Source organism: Monodelphis domestica, chromosome 7 (assembly GCF_027887165.1).
Source record: "Monodelphis domestica isolate mMonDom1 chromosome 7, mMonDom1.pri, whole genome shotgun sequence".
NCBI lineage: Eukaryota > Metazoa > Chordata > Mammalia > Didelphimorphia > Didelphidae > Monodelphis > Monodelphis domestica.
The window spans coordinates 268,684,580-268,709,869 of NC_077233.1; the positions used below are offsets into that span (position 1 = coordinate 268,684,580).

The window sequence follows — 25,290 nt, forward strand, 5'->3', positions numbered from 1 at the left end:
CAGTAGATGACACAGAGACTGATCACGTCAGATTCAAGCTACTTGGTTTGTTTACCATAGTTCATGATCTTCCATCAATATTTTGTTTAGTAGTCCGCTATGGGAAATAAAATTCAAAGCAAAGGTTTTTAATTAATGTTGTTTTTCTAAACAGTCTCATCAAGGACCAGGTACAAATAACTACTAAACATTTCTGCCATGAACTAGGGGAATGACCTCTTACAGATATATATATCAGCGACAAAAGTAGGCATACATATGTATGTAAAAAGCACAGAGGGGCACAGCATGAAAACAATACATATCCAAGGTACACTCATGGAGAGGCACAGAGAGGAAACACATGTGGCAGGGCACTTGCATGGCGGAGTCAATTTATGCCCCTGATTCTGCCTGACTGCTTATATCTTCTAATGATTTCATTACTTTAATCCCGCTGGGCTGCTTTTTCTAGCCTTATAATCTTTGCTGAATTCTGCTCTGTTGTACATTATTCTGATGGCTGTGTAGTATTCACCAGACGCTATTCTGCCAAATGAAGACAATTTTCCACTGGATGCTGATCAGCTGCTTTAAGCTTCTGGCTCAACTGATATCCTTAGCTATCTGTTCCTTAAAGAGAACATTGAGTACTACCATGCTCTTTGAGCTTAAAGCCCATAGGTCTTTTCCATCTTTGACTCTTTTAGAAAAGATAAGAATTGTTGCCTGCTATTAGTAAACAGCTATCCCTCAGGTTCTCTCCTCTTAAATTATAAATCTCTGATCTCTTCTCAGCCCAGGTATCAATCTCTTAAAAAAACAAAAAGCAGAAACTTCCTAGCTAGTTCCTTTAGGATGAACATTTCAGAGAACTAAATTTTTGTCTGTTGAGCCTGGGATGTATGTGGGCAACACTATTCCAGTTCAGGTATGCATTCCATCATCCTCTCAGTTTTAAATTCTGAAGACTAATCTACAAAGCAGGTAATGGCTATTTGCTCTATGAACTTCAAATAGCTCTGGGATTTAAGGTTCCCCAAAACTTATTTTGTACCTAGTCAGTTATTAAAACCTGTCATTTTTCCTTACACAATAATCTTGGAATCCATATCCTTTTCCCAGCACAGAGAAACTAAGATCCTCATCTCCTCTACTCTGGAATTTCTTCTCCAAATTTATCCTCTCTTTAATCCATCCTACACATAACTACAAAGTGATTTTCCTGAAGTGCTGTTCTGGGGAGATTACTCACTGGCTCAATAAAACCAAAAATTCCGATTCCCTTTGTGATCAAAATGATACTTCTCTGTTTGGCTTTTAACTTCCATTACAACATACCCTCAAGCCACCTTTCAAACCTTATTACACACTCTTCCTTCACTCTATGCTGTATCCAAACTGATTTTCTTGCTTTTCCTCACATATAAGACTCCATTTTTTCTCTCCACCTTTCGTTGAGCTGTTTCCTATATTGGAATATTCCTACTGACTCCTGCCTCTTAGAATTCTGTTTCTTGCTATCAAAACTTTGCTTCAATGATTGTTTCTATATAAAGTATTTTCTGCTCTCTTCAGTTGCTCTTGTGTGCACTACTACTCCTATCCCCTATTTTCTTGTACTTGTTTCAATGTTACAATAGAAAGATGCTAGACCTGGAGGTAAGGGATTTTATATTCAAATCTCAATTCAGACACTTACTGGTCATGGGACCCTGGCAAATCACTTCCTATATATCTGTGTCTATTTCCTCACCTGTAAAATGAAGGTGTTTGGTTTGATTATGGACTATCAGGCATCCAGTGAGAGAATTAACAGAAATGAAACTACAATATTCTTGTTTCCTTTAAGTCTGTTTCCGGACAAAACAAAAACAACTGTCTCAAATAGGCAAGAAGTCAAAAGAACCAAAAGGAGCAGGCATTAGTGACATTAATAATGTGTCACTCTATATTTTGAGTTTAAGACCTCATTATATGACATTCAAAAGATATAAAATAGTGATTTTTTTTTGCAAAACATATAAAGTTCTTTTCCAGTTCTCTATCTATGAGTCTGTGATCTATTATTTTATGTCTCCTCAGAAAATTTAAGCTCCTTGAAGTTAAGGAACATTTCCTTTTCTTCTAAAGAATTACATCATTCACCCCCCCCCCATAAGTTTTAAATGGGAAAACATCTACTAAAGGTGAAAAAAAATAGTAATTGGTAATTCCCTGCTCAGGGGTACTAAGTTATCTGTTTAAGCAACATAATAATAATAATAATAATAATAATAATAATAATAATAGAGAATTTTGTCATCTTCCTGGGCATATAGTTAAGAAATAACAGAGAACACCTCAACATTTAAACAAATGGTTGACTGCTACTCACTTTGACTCATATGCCCACAAATTAAACTGCCAAGACTAAAATTTAAAAATGCTGCACTTATTAATTATTGACTATTAAAAACATTTCCAACAAAGAAGATGTTAAAATATGTCTGCATATATTAAAATAAAGCAAGATATTTTGGGAAGATAGAACAACAGTGATAACTTTATCTGATGGCCTTCTGATAACTTGAAACTATTTTAAGTAGCTATTAGAGTAGGCAATTTTAAGAAAAGGAGTGGGAGAAGAGATGACTTGATCCAAATAAGAAAAAGAGAATCATGTGGGTGACTTAGAGAGGGATGAAGTAGTAAACAAAAAGTAGAATGCTGATATTGTAAAGGAGAATTGAGTAAAATCTGGAAGATATTAAGGAAAGAAAGGAAGGAAGGAAGGAAGGAAGGAAGGAAGAAAGAAAGAAAGAAAGAAAGAAAGAAAGAAAGAAAGAAAGAAAGAAAGAAAGAAAGAAAGAAAGAAGGAAAGAAGGAAAGAAGGAAAGAAGGAAAGAAGGAAAGAAAGGAAGAAAGGAAGGAAGGAAGGAAGGAAGGAAGGAAGGAAGGAAGGAAGGAAGGAAGGAAGGAAGGAAGGAAGGAAGGAAGGAAGAAAGAAAGAAAACAAGGTTGAAAATATGAACCATTGTGGAGAGTGGGGAAATTGTTCAGTGACTAGCATTAAGTGTGTGATGTTTGCATTTCTGCCATAGCTAAATGACTATTATTTGCGTTCTATCTGTAGGTTGATTTCTTTCCAAAGAGACTCAACATATACTCCTCCATACCCCAAGCTGTTAGAGAGAATGACATGTTTCTAAAGGAAACAGAAGTGAGATATCATTGGGGAAATGTAGAGGAGACAATCTCATAGCAGATTGTTAAAGAATGGAAAGGAAAAATGGAAGGGGAAGGAGAGCTATATAATTAGATCTTAAAAATAGATTTGAGACTCTTCATGAAGAGGAGGGGGTGGATGTTCTGAGGAGGAAGAAACTACTTTTCCTCAAATGAATTATATCACTAAACCCCATAAGTTTTTAAGTAAGAAAATATCCAGTAAAGATAAAAAAAAAAGAATAATTGTAATTAGTGATTCTCTGTGTATGACAACTACTCACTTTAACTCATGATGCCACACATCAAGCTGCCAAGAAGAAAAAAAATTTTTTTGCCAATGGTAATAAAGTCCTGGATAAGAAACAGAAGGCCACTGGGGTAGAGGTTGTGTTTTTCCTGATTGTTGTTGACTGAAGATGAGAAATGCAGAATAGAAAAGTCATTTTGAGAAGTGAACAGTTGACTAAAATAGTAGTTTGTAAAAAATGTTAATTAAGTAGCATCTAGGTTGTACAAGTGGATAGAGCTCCAGGCTTAGAGTCAGGAAGACCTAAATTCAAATCTGGCCTCAGATGTTTATTAGCTGTGTGAATCTGGTCAAGTCACTCAACTCTGTTTGCTTTAGTTTCCTCATCTTAAATTGACCTGGAGAAGGAAATGACAAACCCCTCTCATATCTTAGTCAAGAAAACTCCAACAAGGGTCACAAAGAGTTGAGCATGGCTGAACAATGACTAAGCAACAATAATTATAGCTTAAATAATCTTATATTTTCAACTTAATTCCTAAAAAATGGTATTTGAATATTTGGAATATGATTCAAAATAAAAGAACAAAGAAGTTTCTTGGCTAAAGATATAATATACTTAGCAAATGCTAGTGCAAATATATTTTCTCTGTGTCTTCTGAATCTGTTTTAAAAGGCTTTAAAATAAACAGGATGCGTGGGGTTAGTAAAAGGCATACTATGTATTTACCCCAAATTTTATGAACTAGATTTATAATTGGTAAACTAGACCTTGTGGACCTCTCAATATTGTTTGGCCCACAAACTAAAAATAGCTTTTAGATTTTTTAAGTAAAACTTTAAATCTAATTTATATTTAATAATTAATAACTTATATGACTTAATATGTAAATTAAATCAAACCATCAAAAATCTATACAAATCATACTAAAACACTATTAAAAATCACACAAAAAACTATAACATATATGTATCAAACTATGAAAACCATTCTTTGTTTGCTAGGCTACAAAAATGGATAATAGGCCAGAATTTGAAACTAAGACCATAATGGTATGCCAACTCTGGAATAAATCATTGGATTAAATCTTAAAATGTAAAGTTCAGTAGGACTAAAAGTCAAGTCTTGCACATGTGCACACGCACACACACACACACACACACACACACACACACACAAACACCAGTTTTTCAAGTAAGAGGTAGGGAATACATAGAGGCTTTCTTTTTTAAGAAGAACTGACATTTTAGGGGAATACATGCTAAATATGAGTCAATAGTATGTTGTAATAGCCCTCCAAAGTCAATGCAAAATATCAGGCTGCATAAAGATAGAGCATAGGTTTTAGGAATAGAAAGGTGATCGTCTCAATATACTCTACCTTTGCCATATATAATTTGGGGTGTCATGTTCAGTTCTTTGGACACCAAAAGCTTGTCAATGTTCTCCTAATACTAGAGGGCCCACAGATTTACATGTTTTTGTGTCCAAATAAGGGTAAACATGATACCAAAGGGCTTTGATTCCATGTCAAATAAGGATCAGATAAAAGAACTGGGCATGTTTATCCTAAAGAAAACTCAGGAGAGATCTGTTCATATTCATCTATGTATTTAAAAGACTATCATATAGGTAAAGGATTACCCTTGTTCTATTTCACCCCAGATGGAAGAACCAGAAGCAATTAGTGGATATAGAGTTATATTTAAGTTTGAAGTTAAGGAAAAAATAAGAAAACAAAACTCTCCCAAACTATAGTTATCTAAAAGTGGAATAACTACCTATATCCAGAGCTAGAGGGATTCCCCACACACACACCCAATTTAAAGGTTAGATGACATTTTTTGGCATGGTAAAGGGTGGGGACAGTTCTTTCCAGCTACAAACTAAATTAGATGTATACTGAGAAAACCTACAACTACCACACTATGATTCTGTGAGATAAATGGTCAGATTGCATATAGAAACCTATATGTTAATAAGGTGGAATTGAATAGGAAAAGTAATGGAAAAGTTATCATCATAGATAGGCACAGCCAGACAGGGAGGAGAGACAATTAGCTAGGAAAACGAGGGATACTCATGGCCAGCTCATGTGCTCTATAATGTGTAATGTGGAAAAGAAGACTTGTTAGTACATTGGATAGACAGCCAGCTTTTGTGTGAGGAAGAGAACAAGAGTCATGCAGGCTAAAAGGCATTAATGGATTATAATCTAAACTATTAGAAAAGGGATTCTAGGGCAATTTGGAACTATGCCAAAAGGATGCTATAAGACTGTCTGATCTTTGATCCAGCCATAGCACTGCTGGGTTTGTACCCCAAAGAGATAATAAGGAAAAAGACTTGTACAAGAATATTCATAGCTGCACTCTTAGTGGTGGCCAAAAACTGGAAAACGAGGGGATGCCCTTCAATTGGGGAATGAACAAGTTGTGGTGTATGTTGGTGATGGAATACTAGTGTGCTCAAAGGAATAATAAAGTGGAGGAATTCCATGGAGACTGGAACGACCTCCAGGAAGTGATGCAGAGCGAGAGGAGCAGAACCAGGAGAACATCGTACACAGAGACTGAAACCCTGTGGTACAATCAAAGGTGATGGGCTTCTCCATTAGTGTCAATACAATGTCCCTGAACATTATGCAGGGATCCAGGAGAAAAAAACAGTATCCACAAGCAGAAGACAAATTGTGGGAGTAAAAACACCAAAGATAAGCAACTGCTTGACTATAGGGGTTAAGGGGACATGAATGAGGAGAGACTCTAAATGAACACTCTAAAACAAAATACCAATAACACGGAAATGGGTTTGAATCAAGGGCACATGTGATACCCAGTGGAATTGTGCAGCAGCTATAGGAGGGGTGGTGGGAGGCGGGGAGGAAAAGAAAATGATCTTTGTTTCTAATGAATAATGTTTGAAAATGACCAAATAAAATAATGTCTAAAAGGAAAAAAAAAGGATTCTTAACTTCAACAAGAGAGAGAGAGAGGGAGAGGGAGAGGGAGGGAGGGAGGGAGGAAAAGAGAGAGAGGGAGGGAGGGAAACAGAGCATTGCATTCCAATAAAATTAATTACCTTTGTAATTCTATGTATTTTATTTTATGCATTTAAAAACATTCTGGTAAGGGGTACATAGGTTTCACTAGATTGCCAAAGGGCGCTGACAAAAAAAATGTGTTAAAAACCTTCACATTAAGGCAGTGAAATAATAGATTCATTAGAATATACAACCATGTGTTCTATAGCCTCAAGAAATTTCCATCTACTTAGAGAGATTTAAAAGATACAGGCAGTGCTATTGAAACAGTTTAAAACAATGTTATTCTATTTCTGCCTAGTATCTACTATCCTAGATAGTATCACATATTAACATTTCTTGATTTACATACTAAATATTTTCTAGTCTTTCCCATATCTTGAAGAACTAAACTAGACTGCTGACTTGTTTATGGTCACTAAACAAGTACATAAGGGAGCTGGAAATAAAAACCTTTCTTAGATTCTAAATGCAGTTTTCTTTCTATTATACTGAATTGCTTTGGAAACCATTGGAAAGAAAGATGACTGGCTTTGAAATTAGAGGAATTGGGTTAAAATCCCCACTATGTGAGCTTGGGTAAGTCACTTACCTTCCCTGGGTTTCTGTTTCTTCATCTGTAAAATTATCTAGTTCTATAATTTTATAATATTCAAATTTGTTTTCATTATAGTTGTATTAATTATCATCTACCTTGTTTATTAAAAAGCATTCCATATCCATTAATGAAGAGAGGTGACTTCCTTTGGGATTAGTCATTATCTTTCCCCAAATCCTACTTTCCAAACTTTCTTCCAATTCCCCTCAGCTCACAAACTGGGCATCACCTTTCCCTCCTCACTCTGTCACCTCCCCATGTGCAATCTGTTGTTTAAGGCCTGTCAATTCTACCTTTGTGCCATCTCTGGAAAGGGTCCCCTTCTTTTCTCTGATAGTTTCCACCAGCCTCGCACATGCCCTCATGGCATGGCTGAATTATGGTAATAGGCTGCTGGTGCTTCTGCTGCACAAGTCTTTTCCCACTCCTGTCCATTCTCTGCTAAACCACTAAAGTGATTTTCCTAAAACTCAGGTCCAATCATGTCACTCCTTAATCACTAGACTCCAGTGGCTCCCTGTTGCCCCACAAGATCAAATATAAAATCCTATTTGACCTTCATAGCTTTTCATACTTGCATTTGACTCCCCTATTAGACATTGAGCTTCTGGGAGTAAAGGATCATCTTTACATTTCTTTGCATCTCTGGTGCCTGGCATGGAGTAGGTAGCTAATAAATGTTTGACTGGATAACTATCAGGGATATCTAATTGTTCTTTTAGAATTATTTCATCAGTTTCACTTTATTTTAACCCTTCACTTCTGCCTTGGTATCCATTGTAATTTGGAAAAGAAGTAAGGACTTAAATGACTTCCCCGGGACAAATATCTAGTTTTGAGGTCAGATTTGAAACCAGGTCCTCCCAGTTTTTTAGTCCTGACACTCCATCCACTGTGCTACCTAGCTACTCCTATCAATGCTTTCTTAATAGTGATATAAGATTATCAAAACAGTTTGTCATAGTTATAAAGTATTTATTGGTATACAACAGAATAATAAGGATGCCTACCATACATATAACACTTTAAAGCAGTGGTGTCAAACTCAAATAAAAATGGTTCTCTGATGGCTTCAAACTGACTTAGAAAATCACATCAATGTTATCTATCTTGCTTTGTTTTTTAATTTATATTGTTAAATATTTCCCAGTTACACTACATTCTGTTTCAGCAGCACTAGGAAGTTTTGCCAGCCACAATCTGGTCTGTAGTCTGCAGGTTTGACACCTCTGCCTTAAGGTTTGCACAGGGCTTTATAAATATTATATTATTTGATGCACATCACCATTGCAATAGATATTATTATCCCCATTTTCCAGGTGAAGAAACTGAAGCTCAATAAGGTAAAATGACTCAGCCAGGACCATAGAAATAAGTTTCTGAAGCAGAATTTGAATTCACAACTTCCAGATTCTAAGTCTTTCCATTTTACCTACTGTGCCACCTAGTTGTGTCATATGGACAGTTGTTTCGTTTTGAGGAAATGAACTGAATTTTTGTTTAAGCACAAGAAATTGTCCCATTCATTCATTGTAGATATTAAAAATACTTTTTATTTTGCCAATTTTCTTTTCTTCAGAAGATCTGAAACCTTTCTGTCTTTCATTAGGCCAAAAGGCAGTGGTTCAGCTGTCTCATATTCTCACATCAAAAAATAAATATAAAAGTGAAATTCCTTAAAATAGTGATAACATAAAGATCAATGTAGAGGCAACACCTATTTTTCAAATTATTTAGTCTAGTCATTCAAATTTTAAATCTTTCTTCATCATAAAATTATTTTAACAGTAGCCTATAGTAATCTTCCATATAAAAACTAGGCTTTATGTCAAATCAGTATTTAAAAAATTGATTTCTGGGTGAGTAGCATCTTCAGAAACACTTTTTCCAGTCTATAGTATCATCAGATAATAGTCTTTCAACATGAAAAGGTAGGTGGATTTACCTGTGTGTACAGACATTCTTGTATGCGTGTATGTATATGCACATATTTATTTATGCTTATGCTTTGGAAATAAGGTTGACATTAAGTCTGAAAAAACAAATTTTTGTATTAAGCAAGCTCACTTCTTTCCCTTTGATCAACTAGTTCTTTATCCAAAAATGGTTTAATGTATTATCTTTATTGATAATGACTGAAAAAAATTGGTGTGTGTTCCCTGAAAGGGTGCAGATCATAATGATTTTTTCATTTGTGCTGCCTTTAACCGGCACGTTATCGTGGTCATTATTTTTCAAGTGTGAAATTCTTAGCAATTTATCTCATTTACCCTTTTTAAATTTCAGGTGGGACAGCCTCCCGGCAGAAAGGATTTCTGGGGTGCATTCGATCTTTACAGTTGAATGGGATAGCCCTGGATTTGGAAGAGAGGGCCAAGATCACCCCAGGAGTGGACCCAGGGTGTCCAGGTCATTGTAGTAGTTATGGGAACTTATGCCACAATGGAGGAAAATGTAAAGAAAAGCACAGCGGATTCTCTTGTGATTGTAGTTTCTCTGCATACAGTGGGCCATTCTGTTTGAATGGTAAGGATGAAAAATAAACATATAAGGATAAAATATGTGGAGAAACTATGCCAGGACAAATAAGACTGCAGTCTTGTGTTAGGATGAATGACTCATTCCATGTCCTGATTTGAATGAATCTACTACTTGCTGTCTAAATTCTTTTCTCCAAAATACCTGTTTTGAAGGCATTTTTATTTAATGAGGAAAAAATGCAACTGTATTCTTGAAAAGCCAGTGGCTAATGCTGTAAAATCGTGATATCCATCACCTATGGGTATCTCTGGGGATTATATGTGCAATCTCTTTTTCTAGCTAAAGCTGATGCTCTCAAGTAATGTGGTTATTAACAATTTGCCCCATCTGACAATTCTCTACTTTTAAAATCATTAAAAGCATCATTGTTATTTGTGGTAATGACTTTCAGTCATAGGAGAAGATTTAGAAAGCATTGTGTTTTTTATTTTCTTGCCAACCAAATATTTCAACCAAAAGCCTAAATACTTTTTCCATTAAATATTCATATGGAATAAAACTGAGATACTTAGACCATTCATTTTAGCATGTGTTGAGTAGCTGCTGTTATTTTATTTTATTTTATTTTATTTTTGTATCTCTCAGTAGGCTCAATTCAAAGTCATTTTTTAGGGGGAAAAAAGACAATAGCTCTATCAAATATATGATTCACTCTGTCTCTCTCTCTTTATGCCTCTCTCTTTCTCTTTCATATATATGAATAAAGATGTTTATCACTCATAGAAAAGAAAGCAATAAGGCCTAGTGAACAGAGAACTGACTTTATGGTCAAAAGATCAGGTTCAAATTTTCCCATAGGCACATACATCACCTGATCATGGGCAAATTACCGGACTACTCCGTACTCTAGGCAACATCTTGAGAAAAAGAACCAACTTCTATTCATAGAGGGAATTTCCTAATCTAAGAGTTCACACTGCCAATGAAATCTTAGGGTTTGTCTTTATCCTTATATCATATATATATATATATATATATATATATATATATATATATATATGTATTAAATTTTTATCAGCCCATATTGAAAATTGAGAGAATAAGGCAAAATTCACTGTTTTGGTTGTATCTATATATTTATTGGGTATTCTTTTTTCCCCTTTAAACTGAAGAGTATTTTGAGGATTGAGTCTATATGAGTCAGATGTTCTTAACCTTTTTTTTTTATCACCTTCTGGTTAAAACTATGGCCCTCTTCTCAGAATGTTTTTAAATGCATAAAATAAAATACATAGGGCTACAAAGGAACTTATAGTGAAATAATTATTAAAATTGCCCCAAAGAAAAATTCTTGATGTAAAATTCATGAAAATATTAAAAACATTATGGTTTCCCCTATGCCTCTGAGAATTGCAGTACCACCCTTCAAAAGAAAAAAAAAACACTTAGGAGTCAACATTCTGGAGATCTCTACATTTAAATGAGGGACAAATGAGTTTCTTTTTTGATAAACAACATTTTGCTAAACCCATAATGAAATGAAACCTTTCCAAATTGTTAGGAACCAGGTGAACTTGTTTTCCACTGGAATAGATTTCTTTGTTGAACACTTATTAATGCTAGGTAGAAAGCCAAAGCAACCAAAAATTCCCAAAGAAAGAAGCATTTAGAAATTAAGTAGTAAAAAGCTTTCCAAACAAACTATCCTTCTGAAAATCATCCATTCCTCTACCTCTTCCAAATAAGTAAAAAATAAGTGCCAACAAATACTAATAAGGAAAATATTCCAATACTAAACAGTTCAGTTTCAAGTCAAGGCAAAATTAAACTGTACCTACTCCGTGTGTTCATCTTAATTTTCTAAATGATTCCCAATTCCCCTTTTGCCAATTATAATTTAAATGTTATTATGCAGCCAAATGTTATGTTAGATATTAGGAAACATAGTGTAGGTGATAAGGAGATGACCCTGAATTGATTAGATTACCTAATAAAATTATTTTATAAGTTATAATTTCCTTGATTATTTATCATATTTAGAGAAAAGTATTATTATTCTTAAACAACAGATAATCCTTATTCCAAAATCCCATTCAAGTAAAAAGGATATTTTTCTTTGTGCTTAACATAATAGTATATATTATTTTTAGGTTAAAGGTTTTTTTTAAGGGAATAAAAAAATGAAGATTTCTCAAATGAGTTTTCCATCTTACTTGAGAAATAAATCCCACTCCATATTCTATGCTTTTTGATAGATTTCACCTTCTCTTAGATTGATGCCATGACTAGCTTAATTTTAGATCTCTTACAACACAAAGGAGAGAAAAGGAATGGAAATCATAAGGTGCTTTGATGTAAAAAGATATTTTTCAGGAGTTCATCTTCATTTGGGGACCCATCCTCCTCTGTTTTCAATAATTTCTTGGCATATTTTACATGACACATTTGCAGTAATAGTTCTGTATAGGAGGTCAGACTAACAACAAAGAACTAAGAGAAAATAGACTTTAAATAAAACTGTTTTCTGTTCTATTCCTTGTTATAAGTGCTCACAGATTTATGCTTTAAGGGAAAATGTATTATTTGTATTACCAACATAAAGATATTTTGACAACTAGAGAAGATACTGAATTTATAAAATATGCTATTGATTTATGCCATGGTATTTTGGGAATAGTGGGGACATGCTTTAGGTATAGTAAAATGGAAAATGTTATACATCATTAACATGGTATCATAATGGAACTTAATTGTCATTTCAGAAATTTCTGCATATTTTGGATCTGGCTCCTCAGTGGCTTATAATTTTCAAGAATATTATACCTTAAGTAAAAATTCCAGCTCTCATGCTGCTTCATTTCATGGTGATATGACACTAATCAGAGAAATGATCACATTTAGCTTTCGAACAACACGGACTCCAAGCTTGCTACTTTATGTAGGCTCCTTCTATAAAGAATATCTTTCAGTTATTCTTGCCAAAAATGGTAAGTTCCCTTTTAGAATTAGCCAAAAGGAAATTGAATGAGAAAATGAGAAATAAGGATCTGTGCAATACTTATACCACCTAAAACATAAAATATGCTCTTAAACTAATACTTTTTAACCATTGACTTCTTTTTCGGTAATATCCAACATGTTCATTTCCGCATAGAGGTATCATTTCAGTGATTGAGTCAGGGTGGCTTTCTCCTATTATATCTTTGATCATTTAATATTTTTATGTTAACTATGTTTTAGGATTAAAGTTCTTCATTGATGCATAAAAATAATCAGAGTTCAATTATTTTAGCTCTTCAAAAATAACGTATCTAGTAGCATTTGGCAAATATTTCATAAAGAATAGTAAAAGCAATGTGGGTGTTAACATAATAACATCAAGTAAGTATAATTTTCTACATAAACCAAATGCAGAACCAATGAAAACTAATTTGAAGCCCTGATGCTTGCCTGCCGATAGTCAGAATGTCAGTAGTGCCATGGAGCATTACATCGGAAAGATATCTCGCCTATTTCTTGTGTTGGAAAAATAGTGACAGCACTCAATAGCATTTAATTATTATCAGACAAATTAAGGCTGTTAAATGTCAACCTTTAAAGTTCCATAAAAGCTTCAGGCTAACATGTTTCCTGTTAGTCTAGTCATGTATTGACGTATTTTAACTTCCTAAACAAGGAATTTTTCTATAAATTCTTTATTGAGTATAGTAAGAATCTATTAGCCTTGCAACTTCTATAGGATCTTCCAGGCACCTATAACTGGCAGGTTGCTTTCATGGACTGTAAGTGAGCCTTAGTAAAGTGTCTCATTTAAGACGTTATGGGAAATGGTAGGTTAATCTCTGATCAACATAGGCACCTGACTTGATATTTTCCTCTATGAATTATGCATGGTAGCTTCATATACTTGAGAAATTTGCCTCCAGAGTTTTTACTTGTTAAAATTCCCCTCCTCGTTTTTTCCCCCTTGCTTATTATAGCTAAATATTCCATAAAAAAGAAAGGGAATATAATGTAGTGGATAGATGACAATATATGGTATCAGGAAAACTCAGATGCAAACAAAATGCCTAGGCAACTCTTTAAACTTCTAAATGACAGATGGGCTGCCTAATTTGCAGTATTGTAGGGAATTTCTATTGTAGTACTTCAATTCACTCATAAAGGTATAGGCCCATTCCAACCCTCCTATAAAAAAAAATCTTCATACAAATTTGTGAGCTGGGTAAGAAACCTGAATTAATGGTAATAGGAGTATTGAAAACAAGGGAAAACAAGAATTTTTATATTTTCTTTTGAGCTCTGAGCTTAACTGAGCAGGGGAGAACTTGAAGTTGGGAAGGTATCCTGTGAAGCAAGTTAATTGGCTCTCTGCAGGTGAATGAGCGGTATTGGTTTTGAGGGTACAGTGGGTCTGAAACTATTCATTTCCACATGGCTTCATTCTGAAATCTACAATTGTGGTCTGGAATGATTTTCACCCACATTCCTAATTTTTAGGAAATTTTCTTGTGAAAATTAAAAGAATTATCATTATCCTGCTAAGAATGCTATTTTGATTTACCAAATTGTATATATGGAATCTCCTACTCAGAATGTTGGGACTTTAGAACTTGGTGCAGTGATTTTTCATATTTTATAAATTTCATTTTTATAAGTTTCTAGGGGAACACAAGTAATCGGTTAACTATAAGAAGGAGACATTATTGACTGCTCTTTTAGTCATAAGATCAGAGTTGGAAGGGACTTTAGAGATGATCTAGTTCACAATTCTAACTCTCAATGTCATTGATAAATCTTACATTTTAAATGTACCCAGAAGTTCATAATGTTGATGATAGCACTCTTCATAAATTAGTAACTATACAAGGAAGTGGTCATCTGAGAATTTTATGCTTGAGGTTGAAGAGAAAACATTTGATGAAATATGTGTAAGGGAGAAATGAAACATCCAAATAAACTATGCCAAAGAGATTAAAATTGCATTTTGTTCTCTGGAACAAAGAAAAATATATTATAGATTTTGCATATGCTATTCTGCAAAAATAACATTGGTCCTAATATATGTGTATATTTGTTTTGTTCCTTTAGGAAGTTTGCAGATCAGGTACAAATTAGATAGCCATCAAGAGGCAGATGTTTTTAACAGCAATTTCAAAAACATGGCTGATGGGCAGCTCCATCATGTGAAGATTAACAGAGAAGAAGGTGTCCTCTTTGTAGAGGTAAATTGAAAAGATTGATACACCCGAATATACAACTTAAAAGAAAATTGAACAATTAATCATCTTTTAAAAACTTATACTCAAAGCATCTTCATAGCTGAAGGATTTAGAATCATATTCAGTCTATTCTGTAGAAATGGAAATCTCTTGGCATGGGTGTTTGTTTTTGCTTTATTTTTTTAAACTTTTGCCTTGTCTCAGTATCAATACTAAGTATATGTTTCAAGGCAGAAGAGACAATCCAATAAGTATTAGGCAATTGCAGTTAAGGGTTCACATATCTAGGAAATATCTAAGACCAAATTTGAACCCAGGATCTCTAAGCATGATTCTATACACTGAGCCACCTAACTGAACTGGCATTAGTGTTTCATATTAAAATGTCATTTCCCCCCTGTATTTTGTTTTTTTTTCCTCTGATGAAGAAATATTTTCAAATTATTGGATGTGAAATTAATAATTGCTATATGGAGGGAAATATGCCCATTGGATCATGAGAACAAAAATACTAAGGACATTTTGTTACAAAGAATCATTTTTAAAGAATTCTGAAATATATGTAACTTGTTAAAAAAGCCAATTTCTTCCTAATTGACTTTATGATATCTGATGGAATAGGACTGACTCATAACTTATATATTGTCTCAGAAAAACATTTAACTGTTTGATTTTAAAGTTTCATTCTAAGAGAAATAATTTTTTTTATCTTTAAGACAAAAAATCTTACACCTGTTATTATACCACTTATCAAACAATATAATGCACATGGGTGGGGGGAGGATTAAAGTAGAACAATAATTTCCCTTTCCCCCAAAAAGTAAGTCTTTTTTTTTTTAACCCTTACCTTCCATCTTGGAATCAATACTGTGTATTGGTTCCAATGCAGAAGAGTGATAAGGGCTGGCAGTGGGGATTGAGTGACTTGCCCAGTGTCACACAGCTGGGAAATGTCTGAGGTCAGATTTGAACCTAGATCCTCCTGTCTCTAGGCCTGGCTCTCGATCCACTGCCCTACCCAACTGATCCATTAATAGTCTTAAAACAATGTTTCACTCAAGATTAAATTTAACAATGTGTGTTTTTTTTTAATCCTTGCCTCTAGTTTATAAATGATACTAAGTATTAGTTCCAAGGCACAATAGCAGTAAGGAAGGGCTAGGCAATTAGAGTTAAGAGACATGCATGTTCACACAACTAGGGAAGAAACTAAGGCTAGATTTGAACCCAGAAACTACTCTTTCTAGGCCGGACTCCATCTATTGAGCCATGTATCTGTCCCCTGTATTTGTTCTAGAATTGTTTATGAAACTCTCTTCTCTATTGTAATGTTTCACTGTTGAGAATTTTTTTATTTAACTATTTTGGTAGCATTGTTTATTTTTGCATCTCAGTCTTCTTTGACTTCCTTTTCTTCTATCAACAAATTTTCATCCATTCTATTGTTATTGTCTTTTGGAAAACAACTTTATAGGTTAACCAGAATGCAAGAGAACAAGTCACCCTGTCGTCTGGTATAGAATTCAATGCAATCAAATCCCTTGTTCTTGGCAAGATTTTAGGTAAGTAGGAGAAAGAGCACCTTTTTTTCCCCTCAAAATACAGATCAAAACTGTCATGTTACTCAAGCAAAAAACACTAATCTTCCTGAAAGAAATTCCTTGTCTTCGATGTAATTATATAGTGAGTGACAATCAAGGTAGAAACTATACTTCTGTCAGAGTGCACATGTAATCATGGCTAAGTGCTTCCTGAAAGATGAGCAAGTGCATTCCATTAAAAATAATTTTACACTTATCTCTCTCATTTGGCAATCAAACATAATGAAATGTGGTATTTTGCTTATCCTCCAAAAAAGAAGAACTATGATCAAAGGAGGTATAAAGACCACAGATTATTTATTAATCCGTTTCCAAATCTAGAAACCATCATCTGAAGCTAAGGTTAGAGCATATGAAAGAAAAGAAAAAAGAGAAGCATCTGTTTGCTTTATTTCTGCTAATGAATAAGCCCTGGGAAGTGACCGAGGTCTTGCTTTTTTGTAATAAAATATAGCTGATGGAGGTTTGGTGATTGCAGTCTGTTATCCTTATACCCACTCCAGAAGTTTCAAAGCCTTTATTGATTCTTGCCAAATTCCCTTGATTACATTCCTTAAAAATATAATGATCATTTTAGAATAATAATGTGAATGCCTCACTTTCTTTCTTTTTTCCTTTTTTGTTTTCTAATCCTCATCACTAAGGACACAGTTACTTTTTAAGAATAGAGAAAATATAAACATCCTTGAAATTTACCCACGACAATGAGAATAAGATATCATCCTGCTGAGTTTCCTCCTTATTTCTGGGTTAGTAGTTATTAGTAACCTAGTTTATTTGGGGGGAATTTAAATAAAAAAGAATAGTGTTGACCCTTTCAGCTACTTGTATTTTGACTCTGGTCATTATTCTCTTTCTTTATATTTTCTGACCCAAAATGGAGACTGCTTAAATGAGCACAGTACTGTTAAATAATTGAAGCAGAAGTCTGAAAAACAGAACTAGGTTTATTTTATTAAATATGTGTAGATACTGCAGCAGGCATTATGCATATGAATTCATTTTCTTCAGACAGAGGAAATGTTGAATTACATTATTCTACAAATTTACTAGGCAGCTAAGTAGCATAGTGGTAGCATAAGTAGATACAGTGCCCAGCCTTGAGTCAGAAAGACTCTACTTTCTTGGTTCAATTCTGGCCTTAAATACAGGCTGTTTGACCCTGGGCAAGCCAGTCAACCCTCTTTGCCTCAGTTTCTTCATCTATAAAATGAGCTAGAAAAGTAAATGGCAAACAAATCCAGTATATTCTAGAAGAAAACCCCAAATGGAGTCATGAATTATATGAAATGACTGAACAACAATTAAAACCTCATCTCACTTATGTTGAGAAAGGAGAGACCTACTGCAATGAATTTTCTTTTTTTCCTTTCTCTACTTCTCAAAACCCCTTAATGGAGGGTATTATTTAAGCTAAAGAAGAAACTGGAAAATCATTCTAATAGCTTTTAAGAAACCCCGTATTGTCAAGAAGAGTTGGACATGCATGAAAACTACTAAACAACCACTAAGTTTTCTGTTTTATAGAACAAATGATGATTTGCAAAGGAATTTTACCAAACTGAAGTGAAAATGAAATAATTTTACATATAAAATTAACACTTTTGTTTAAAGTATTACTGTGGAAGATGATTGGTGACCATATTATTAGATTTAGACATAGATCCTTTGTCTTGAAGAATATCATATTCCATGCCTGGCAGTCCTTTAATGTAGAAGCTGCTAAGCCCTGACTATAATCCTGACTGTGGCTCCATGATATTTTTTTTTTTCTGGCTGCTTACAATATTTTCTCCTTGGCCTGTAAATTTTAGAATTTGGCTATAATAGTTCTAGGATTTTTAAATTTGGGATCTCTTATAGTAGGTGATCAGTGAATACTGTCAATTTATATTTTCCTCTCTAGTTTAAAAATATCAGGGCAGTTCTCCCTGATTATTTCTTGCACTTTGGTGTCTAGGTTTTTTTTAAATCATGATTTCCAGGTAGTCCATTGATTCTTAAATTATCTCTCCTGGCTCTATTATTCTATGTCAGTTGCTTTTTCAGTGAAATAATTCATCTCTTCTTCCATTTTTACATTCTCTTGAATTTGTTTCATTGTTTCCTGACATGTTGTAGCATCATTATTTTTCCATTTGTCCAATTTTATTTGTTTAGGGAACAATTTTTTTGCCTAAGGTTTTGTACTTCCTTTTCTAGGTTTCTTTCCTCTCATATTTTTTCATTCTTTCTCTCTTGTTATTTCTTTTGTGATCCTCTTTTATTTTTAACTTTAAATTTATCACTTTAAAATTCCCAGGTAACTCCAGCCCTCCCCTTTCACTTCCTCCCCACTAGGGAAGGCATCATTTGACAAAAAAATACATTCATATTTAATAACTATGTCTAATTTGTTTCTATTTATCAGTTCTTTCTTTGGAGTTAGATATACACAAGTCATTATTCAGACAATATTTTTGTTATATATACTATGCTCTTGTTTCTGCTCATTTCACTCTTCATAATTTCATGTAGGCTTTTCCATGTTTTTTCTTAAATTTTTCTTCTTGTCGTTTTTTATAGCACAGTGGTATTCATCACAATTATATGCTTCAACTTGTTTAGCTATTCTCTAGTTGATTCTCCTCAATTTCTAGTTCTTTGCCACTACATAGAAAGTTTCTATAAATGTATATGTTCTTTTCTGTTTTCCTTGATCACCTTAGGAAATAAACTAAATAGTAGCATTGCTATATCAAAATATATACATAATTTTTATAATTTTTGTGCATAATTGCAGATTGCTCTCCAAAATGGTTGGATCAGTTCAGTTTCACCAACAGTGCATATGTTCTCATTTTTTTTACATTTCTTCTAACATGTGTCATTTTATTCTTTTATCATTTTACTCAATTTGAGATGATATCTCAGAGTTGTTTTGGTTTGTATTTTTTAATCAAGAAATATTGAGAGCATTTTTTTCATATAATGATATATAGTATTTAATTGTTCATCTAAAATTTTCATATTGAAGAGCTTCAAGGAGCTAATTTGGGGCCTGACATACTTTCACATTTTCCTTTGAGGATTCACACATTTCCATTTTTGCATTGTTTTCTTCCTCTGAAGCTGAATTTTTGATCTTCCCTGTTGCTGAAATAGTTTTCCAGGTTCAGGCTTTTTCTTTGTCTTTTGTTAATTTTGGAAGGTTTTTTTTTTTTTTTCAATCTTGCCTATATGTTGAAGCTCATTCTGCTCCTGGAGTGGGAAAAGTATTGCTTAGAGCTTGTACTGTGGCCTAATCTAGTGCCTGGTATAAACTCAGTTTCTTCTTGGATTATTAAGTGAGCCCTTCACAAGGGCAGCCTCTCTGGCATGCTGGGAAGACACCTGCTATTATTGTTCAGTTTACTTGTGTTGGACCATATTTTTCTCTCCTGCCTCACTGAGATATGGGCTGTCCTTGCTTTTCCTCCATGCTGACCTGGTCTGAGGAATTGCTTCCCCTTGTCTTCTCTTGGAAGGATTGCTGCTCCAGGATTCATTCTGAGGCATTCTGAAGTTATTTTGTGTCTGTCTGGAAGTGGGTTAGGCAAGCTCAGAGCACTCCTAATTCCTCCTTCCTGGCTCCCAGAAACACAGTCCTGTAATTAGGTTTAAAAGTAAATATTTGACTAATAACAAATCTGACTAGAAATAGTGGTTTTGTTTTAGGATATTTTAAGATTAAACCACACTATTTTCAAAAGTAACACTAAAAAACACCACTTTAGTTAGAATAGTATATCATTTACATTAAAATTTTATTAGTCATTATTGACTAGGGTTTTTCTCTGTAAACATGTAGAAAAAAGTCTCTGTTTTCAGTTTTATAGAAAAAAGTAGTCATCTAGATGATTTGGATTCTGTTTTCTGAGGTGCTCTTTGATATGATATTTCATATAATGAAAGGCCTAAACACCAGGAGACAAGACTATGCTTTCTGTTCCATCACTTAGGGACCCTGGGGTATTAGTCACCTTAACTGTAAAAGAACATTTACAAAACAACAACAAAAGTATCCCACAATAGATAAATGGTCAAAGGATTTGAAGTGGCAGTTTCAAAGCAAAATATTCATGCTATTAACCATGTTTAAAAATGCTAATCATCAATTAGTGCTAAAATACAAATAACTGGAAATAGGTAAATCAAAGCAACCTTGAGGTTCCACTCTACCTTCTTTCAGGCTTGTCAAGAAGACAATGACACATTTTGGAGGGGGCTTCATGAAAACAGCTGCGTTTGTATCTTTTGGTTTAGCTGTGGTTTGAACCATCTCTCATGGAGAATAATGAGGAATTGCCTTTAAAGCTATAAACTGTGGAAATTCTTTTGCCCAAATATACAGCTTTTGGACCATTACTCTAAAGAAATCAAAATCAATTGTTTCTTCCTTCTCTCCTTCTCTCCTTCTCTCCTTCCTTCCTTCCTTCCTTCCTTCCTTCTTCCTTCCTTCCTTCTTTCTTTCCTTCCTTCCTTCCTTCCTTCCTTCCTTCCTTCCTTCCTTCCTTCCTTCCTTCCTTCCTTCCTTCCTTCCTTCCTTCCTTCCTTCCTTCCTTCCTTCCTTCCTTCCTTCCTTCCTTCCTTCCTTCCTTCCTTCCTTCCTTCCTTCCTTCCTTCCTTCCTTCCTTCCTTCCTTCCTTCCTTCCTTCCTCTTTCTCTCTTTCTTTCTTTTCCCCTTTTTATTTCTCTCTCTTTCTAGCTATCGTTCACTTACATTTCACTTCAGGAAGGCCAAATATTTTTAAACTCAAAAAAAAAAAGAGAAAGGAAAACATTTTATTTCCTTATGCCAGATTACAGTCACTGAGATCAAGGATTAGAAGGTACCTCAGAAGCAATCTTGTACCTCAATTTCCAGGTAAAAAATTGAGAAACCGGGTATTTAAGTGATATGCCCAACTGACACATAGGTGAGAGGTATCAGAGAATAGAATTTGAACCCAGATCTTTGATTCCATACCCAATAATATTTCCATGGTATCATATTGCTCCCTGAATGTTGCTACTTTGTTTATATTGGAAAAATTATTTTAAAAATTAGTAGGAAATTTCATTTGAGGATGTTTCTAAATTCTCTTCATTTTGATGTCAACTTTCTTTGATATAGCCTAACATATTTGGCTTAAAAATATTTCTTTTGAAAAATATTCAATAAAGTCTATTAAGTTAAATATGAGAATGCTTTATTGTTCAGAAAATGAGCCGCCCCAATATAGATTACATATATATATATAATAAGATATCTTTAGAAGGAAAAACAGTGCACAAGATGAAACTAACTATTTTAAGGTTTTATAAGAGCTGGATTTAGAAAAGTGATAAGGCTTACATTTTTATTAATATAATAATATAAAAGATGTAGTATGGAATAATGCATAGAAACCTGACCTGAGAATCAGATCATTTCAATTTTTATCCCTGACCCATTTTGGCTATATGACCTTGGCCAAATCTTCTAACTTCTCAAAGTCCCCTTAAAATGTCTCTAAGACAATAAATTTCAATAAAGATACTGACTCACTATGACAGGGAATTTTCTTACCAGTTATTCCTGAATTATGAAATCATAGTGACACTTGATGGTAGGATTGTTAAAACTCTGTTCCTGGAGTCAGGAAAACCTGAGCTCCAATCTGATTATTAACACTTGCTGGATGTATAATTCTGGGCAAGCCAATCACTGTGTCTCTAGGTTGTTGTGAGGATCAAATGAGAAAATATTTGTAAAGTACACAGCACATTCCGGTGCTAAAGAAATGCTTGTTTCCTTCTTTCATTCATTGTCCTACCCCAAAAGGACAAAGAAGCAGATGTAGCCCTGTTCTAACTATAAGGTTTAGCCAAGGAGATAAAAGAATGAGTTAATGAAAACTCTATAGCAATGGTGCTAAGTAATAATTAGAGGAAAGAGGGAACTTCCTTTTACATTCAGACACTAAGTTTTGTCCCATTATCAGATGATCATAAAGGGTCTGTCAAACATCCTCCACTGAATCATATTAATTTTTCTATTTGGATTACATGATATAACCGTGTAACTGGAAAGTGTGCAACCAAGTTGTCTGGACAAATCTTCGCAGTAACCTTAGTCCTGTAGGCACTGCCTGTCAGTGAAGTAATGATTAATGACTTCTATGAAAAATTCATGGGTCTGACGACATTTGATTTTTATCCCAGAATAAGTTCAGATTTATTTTAAAAATATTTAAGACTTTAGTATTTTAAGAACCTGTGATTTGAATGCTGTCAGCTCTCTCCCTACTTAGACCATCTTGTCATCAAAAAAGCATCATCCTGAACCAAGCTAGTGAGGAACCACTGTGGATCTAGCAGGAAACTACTTTATGCTGGTCTGAGACTCTTGAGGTTGGACTTACCCTGCAGGGAGAGACTCTCATGTGACAAGGTCAAAACTGGGACTTTTAGCCTTTAAACTAACTAAACTGGGGGATGGGGGGGTCATCAAATCTTACTAGGCTACAAATTTGGAGGCTTCTAGATTCCACATTGACACCACCGATGCTGATAAACTCTCACTAGTACTAGATAGTTTTAATAATAATGTTTTCTAGTAAATTTTGAGACTTGATAGAACCCAGCCCCTCTCCTTTTGATGCCTATTTGTTTTTCTTTTTTATTGTCCCTTTGCATTTAAAAAACAAACAAACAAAACACCCTTATCTTATCCCTTAGAATCAATACTAGGTATCAATTCTTAGGCAGAAGAGTGGTTAGAGCTAGGTAATTGCCTAGGGTCAAACAGTCTGGGGCCATCACACTGAGTGCTCTTTCTTTATGCTCCATCCTTTTGAATACCTGACCTTTTATTCTAGCAAATGAATCTCACTGTACTAGATATCTAATTAACACTGTGCATGTTCAAGAGCAGAAGGTTAAATTCTAGGAATATTGCCATAACTTCCCAAGTGATAGGATAGAAAACTAGATTACTTGATTGCCCCCTTTTAGCATAGATAGTCTGCTCACTTAATTGCCTTCTTTACTATATACTGCAGGAGCAACTGTATGATATAATAATGACTGGATGCCTTTTTTCCCTATAAATAAAATTAAGGAAAATTGTGAAAATATGGTATCTTTTAGAATAAATATATTATTTTATTTATAAGGTTGTTTTCAGGAATCCCTCAAGGTCATATTGGGGCAACACCATACCTCCTAATAATGTTTGTTGTGAGTTATTAGCAAAACTAGTGCTTATGATAAGTTTACCATTTTACTGTTTCTTCTATATTTCTTCTATATTTCTCTACTAGAATAAACTGAAGCTAATTTTTCCAAGGCATATGGCATAAATCTGCTCTATAATTTATTGAACTTGACCCATCCTGAGTGCACATGTGTCCCTTATTCAGGCACTATATATATTTTGGTCATTACAGAAAGTTGTTAATAAGCACATATCCCAAACGTTTTGTGCACATAACCATCACTTATTACGGCACCTAAAATGGGGAAAGAACTAATATTTAAAATGTTATGAAAACAACACTCTACTAGTCTTTTAGGAGAGAAAGAAAAATTGATGGATCTTTTGACTTAAGAAGTGAAAATGAGTTATTTCTCTACTTATTGATACTCTAAGCTTAGGTCTCATAAATTGATAATTTAGGAAAAAAAGAAACTTTTTCCAGAATATTATGATCTACATTACCTTCGTATTCTGAAAAAATTCCCCAAATTACATAGCATAATCTTGATGTTGAAAAAATTCAGTATATTAGGGGGAAAAATTGAATTGCTTTCACAATAATATGTTTATATTAAGAAATACCTGCCACCACCATCCCACCACCCCTTTTGGTTACTAATAAGAATTTTAAAGCATTATTCTGGGCAAAGTTATCAAATCCCTATCAGTTCTGAACTTTTTCCTTTGGCCTCAGGGATGTCAAACCCAAATTAATAGAAATAATTAAGGAAAGGATATATAGCATTACTTTACATCTCAGAAGGAAAAGGGAGAACAATGTGTCTCTATAAATAGCAGTGATACCCTTATCTAAAATAAGAACTCTTATAAAAATGGATGAAATAAAAAGGAGAGTGGAAATACAACTTTGAATAAACAAAAATAACTAATTTGAGAGGCTTTATTAATAAGAATCCCAAAGGATGACAACTCCATTCACCTTCCGTGTTTGCTTTCTATACATCAGATATATTCACAATAAATATATATTGAAGATTGTGGGGGAAAGGGAAAAGTATTTCAGAACTTATTATGCAGACATTTTCAATGTGTCTAACTTGATTTTTCATTTCTGCAATTTAAATTTACTGTCACCTGATTTTGAAAGACAAAACAGCCTGTTGCCATCATGGAATATTTATCCTTTCTTTATATGAAGAAAGTGAAGTCAATTCAAATTTATCAACTTCAAGCTAAATATATTCCTTCTTTAATATCGTTTTCTGATCTTTTTATTTTTAACTCAATTTGATTCTACAATCATATATTAAAGTCCCATGATATGCAAAGGTACTGTGGTAGGTTTTAAAAATTCAAATATAAATAATAATAATAATAGTATATACCTTTTCATCTTTAAATTCATTTACTCACCTAAAAAAAGTATTCCTTTGCTAAAACCTTTACTCTAAACACTATGGAAGATTAACAAGAAGCCATAATTGCTACACTTACATTCAAGTGGAACTAATCAATATTTTCTGAATACTTTCCAACATGGTAAAAATTAAAAATTATTTCCTTAGAATGCATATATGCAGATAGATTGTTTATAAGTAAATGTATACAAGCATATAAAGGTGTGACACTTTCAATGGATAATACTTCCAATACGTAACTAATTTTAATTTTGTGCCTATTGGGGGGACTTGCCTCCCCCTACTTTTC

General features: G+C 33.9%; 1 protein-coding gene across 2 annotated transcripts in view; it reads left to right on the forward strand.

The window, feature by feature from the left end:
• CNTNAP4 (contactin associated protein family member 4) overlaps window positions 1-25,290 on the forward strand; it is a 677,206-nt gene that overhangs the window by 642,392 nt on the left and 9,524 nt on the right. For both annotated transcript variants that reach the window (XM_007497949.3, XM_007497950.3), the window contains exons 18-21: window positions 9,365-9,604; window positions 12,322-12,546; window positions 14,651-14,784; window positions 16,256-16,343. In XM_007497949.3, the coding sequence (XP_007498011.1) occupies window positions 9,365-9,604; window positions 12,322-12,546; window positions 14,651-14,784; window positions 16,256-16,343 (687 nt within the window). The remainder of the gene's footprint in view (window positions 1-9,364; window positions 9,605-12,321; window positions 12,547-14,650; window positions 14,785-16,255; window positions 16,344-25,290) is intronic.